General features: G+C 29.7%; 1 protein-coding gene across 1 annotated transcript in view; it reads left to right on the top strand.

The window, feature by feature from the left end:
- The window catches only part of LOC123004938 (tubulin-specific chaperone cofactor E-like protein), a 13,026-nt gene extending 11,676 nt beyond the window's left edge, over positions 1 to 1,350 (top strand). The window contains exons 4-6 of the mRNA XM_044398480.1: positions 548 to 732; positions 780 to 1,011; positions 1,064 to 1,350. Coding sequence (XP_044254415.1) covers positions 548 to 732; positions 780 to 1,011; positions 1,064 to 1,168 — 522 coding nt within the window. The 3' untranslated portion in view covers positions 1,169 to 1,350. The remainder of the gene's footprint in view (positions 1 to 547; positions 733 to 779; positions 1,012 to 1,063) is intronic.
- The last annotated feature ends 1,693 nt before the right edge of the window (positions 1,351 to 3,043 follow it).

The following is a 3,043-nucleotide window of genomic DNA, read 5'->3' as shown; positions in this document are numbered from 1 at the left end:
ATCTTGTTTATTGTTTTTTGCTACTTTTGAAACTAATAAAAATCGATTCGTGGGCAAAAACAGTATTTTAGTTACTTATAACAAAAATAACTATTGAAACTAGTTTTTTACTATTTTTTTAAAATATATATTTTTGTCGTCATGTTGTCAACAAATTTGACATTTAACACATTTTTTAAGCGATTATTTAATGTGATTTTTTAAAACGTCAAAATGACAGGAATGTCAGTGACATGAAGTTGAAACTGAGGTTACTATCTAAAGGCCGTTTTACATTTATAATGTCAACAGAATGACTTTACTGTTCTAATTTCTTGTAAAATAATTAATAAATTTGCATCAAAGTCTGAAATTAAGTTGGCAGCCATGCTACTTTTGAAACTAATAAAAATCAATTCGTTCGCAAATCAATTTTTGCAAAAATTCGCTGTAAAGCGAGCTTTAACGTCAAATGTGATTGTTTTGAAACGTCAAAGACAAATTAAAAGTGAGGTTAAGTGATGAAATTTCTCCCAATTTTCATAATTTTTTCATGGAAATGTGTCAGGGTTGCCCCTTGTGGGAGAGCAACGAGTACACGGAGCACGAGCGCCGCCAACTCCTCATCGCGCGCCTCCCCAACGTGGAGATCCTCAATGGGGGCGGTGTGATCGGGGGCGACGAACGCGAAGATGCCGAAAGAGCCTTCATTCGCTACTACATGGAAAAACCGGAAAGTGACCGCCCCGAAAGGTAGAATTAAATCAATTAAAACATCACAAATTAATCGAATTTTGCAGATATTTCGAATTGGTTTCGATTCACGGTAAATTAGATCCTTTAGTAAACGTCGATTTAAGACCGGAGAAGAGAGTAAAAGTCACTTTTACTTGTGGTTCGAATAGTGAAGTTCGATCAGTGGATGTTTATCGATCAGTGAGCGATTTGAAAACGAAATTGGAGGCTTTTGCGGGGTTTTCGGCGGCGAAAATGAGGCTGTTTTATGTTGACCAAGACTTGAGAGACATTCAAGTGAGTTGGGGCACTTTTGGGGGGCTTTTTCTCACACTAAATTCGGTTTTAGGGACCTGAGGAAATGAAATATCCCCATAAACAACTCTACAGTTACAATATTCAATCAGGAGATGAGATTATTATTGATTGCAAGAAAAAAATTAATGAAAAGTAAAAAACTAATAAATAATTAGCAGCTGTAGTTTAGTTAAGATTTGTGATATTTGCTGTGTTTTACAGCAAAAATAATGTGAAAATAAAACTGCCATGTAGTTTTTAGTTTTCTCATTTAAATTCGTACTAAAACTGGTGTGTGGTAAATATTGTATTAACAATAAAGCTCTTGAGTAAAATTAATTTCAATTTATTACAATTTAAACCACTCTCCCAAATTTTTCAATTCGCTGTAAAGTAGGCTTTAACGTCAAATTTGACTTTTGAAACGTCAAAATGTCAATTGAAAGTGAGGTTACCAACTAAAGGCCATTTCACATTTGTAATATGTCAATACTTATTTTTTATTCGCAAATATATAAAAAAACATAATATTTGTGAGAGAATGTAATTTTTAAGTTAATTTTTTCAACCAAATATTCTAATTTTTTTGCTTTTATTATTATTCTTTTGACATATTAGCTCAAGAACATTACTTGTGTTTGAAAAAAAGCGAAAATAAAGCCATGTTTGATCTAATTTAGTGACTTTTCGTAAATTTTTGGTTCAAAAACATGTTTAAATGCTCAAAAAAGGTAAAAACAACAGCATTTTCGGTGTAATTTTGATGTTTTCAGCGAAAAAATGTCAAAATAACATCAATTTTAATCTGATTTTTTGGCTTATTTCGACGATAAAACTCAGTTTTCAGCTTAAAATCGCGCTCAAATGTTTGAAAAAATTTGCGTTTCTCATTGGAAAACGTGCTCAAAACATTTGAAAAAGTCAAAAATAATGTAATTTTTGACCTAAATTGTTTCTTTTCGCCTTAAAATCTCACCCAAAAACGAGCAAAATTGACTAAAAAAACATTCATTTCGATCTAATTATATATCTTCGGTTTAAAACGATTGAAAAAGGGAAAATGTTATTTACAGCGTAATTTAGTGATTTTTCGATTTGGTTTTCTGAAATCTCACGAAAAAATATCAATTTTTCCATCGAAATCTTTCAAAAAATTTGGGTTTTTCCTTTAAACGTCTTTTGTTACATCAATAATGAATCCTTTTGTTTAATAAAAAAGTTAGTTAATTCTTTTGAACCATTTTTTTCTTAACTCCAAAAAAATGAGACGTAAAATTTTTGTCATTTCACTGTGAAACAGACTTTAACGTCAAATTTGACTCTAAATTTAAAACGTCAAAATAACTGGAACTTCAGTTTAAATTGAAAGTGAGGTTACCCATCTAAAGGCTGTTTTAGATTTGACTATTTTTTAGTTCAATTTTTTAAGAAATATTCTTCACAAATGATTTTTTGATACATTTATAAAAAATATGTAATATTTGTGAGGCTAAATTGAGGTGATTTTAAAAAACAGTCACTGATTTTTTTAATTTTTCGATATTTTAAAAAATTTGCAAGTTGTTAATTTTTTCAATCAATTATTCTATTTTTTTTTGCTTTATTATTATTTCGACATATTTTGACGAAAAAACCGAGTCTTATTAGTTCAAAAACATTGTATGTGTTTGAAAAAAAGCAAAAATAAGCCATGTTTGATCTAATTTAGTGACTTTTCGTAAGAAAAAGTTAGGTTTTAGGTTCAAAAACGTGTTTAAATTCTCAAAAAAGGTACAAATAACATCATTTTCGATCTAACTCCAATGTTTTCAGTGAAAAAATGCGTTTTTAGCCCACAAATAAGCTAATTCGAGCAAAAAAAGCTAAAATAACAGCAATTTTATTCTGATTTGGTGATTTTTTGGCTTATTTTGACAATAAAACTGAGTTTTCACCTTAAAAACGCCCAAATGTTTGAAAAAAAGATGAAAATAACATCTTTTTTTGCTTATTTGAACAAAATTTGCGTTTTTCACTGAAAAACGTGGTCAAA

The sequence above is a fragment of the Tribolium madens genome, unplaced genomic scaffold (genome assembly GCF_015345945.1).
Source record: "Tribolium madens isolate multiple individuals breed KSU strain unplaced genomic scaffold, Tmad_KSU_1.1 Scaffold_20;HRSCAF=117;Tcas5.2_LG4, whole genome shotgun sequence".
In the NCBI taxonomy this organism is placed as follows: domain Eukaryota; kingdom Metazoa; phylum Arthropoda; class Insecta; order Coleoptera; family Tenebrionidae; genus Tribolium; species Tribolium madens.
The sequence above is the reverse complement of the archived record's forward strand: the minus strand, read 5'-3'. Positions and strand labels throughout refer to the sequence as shown.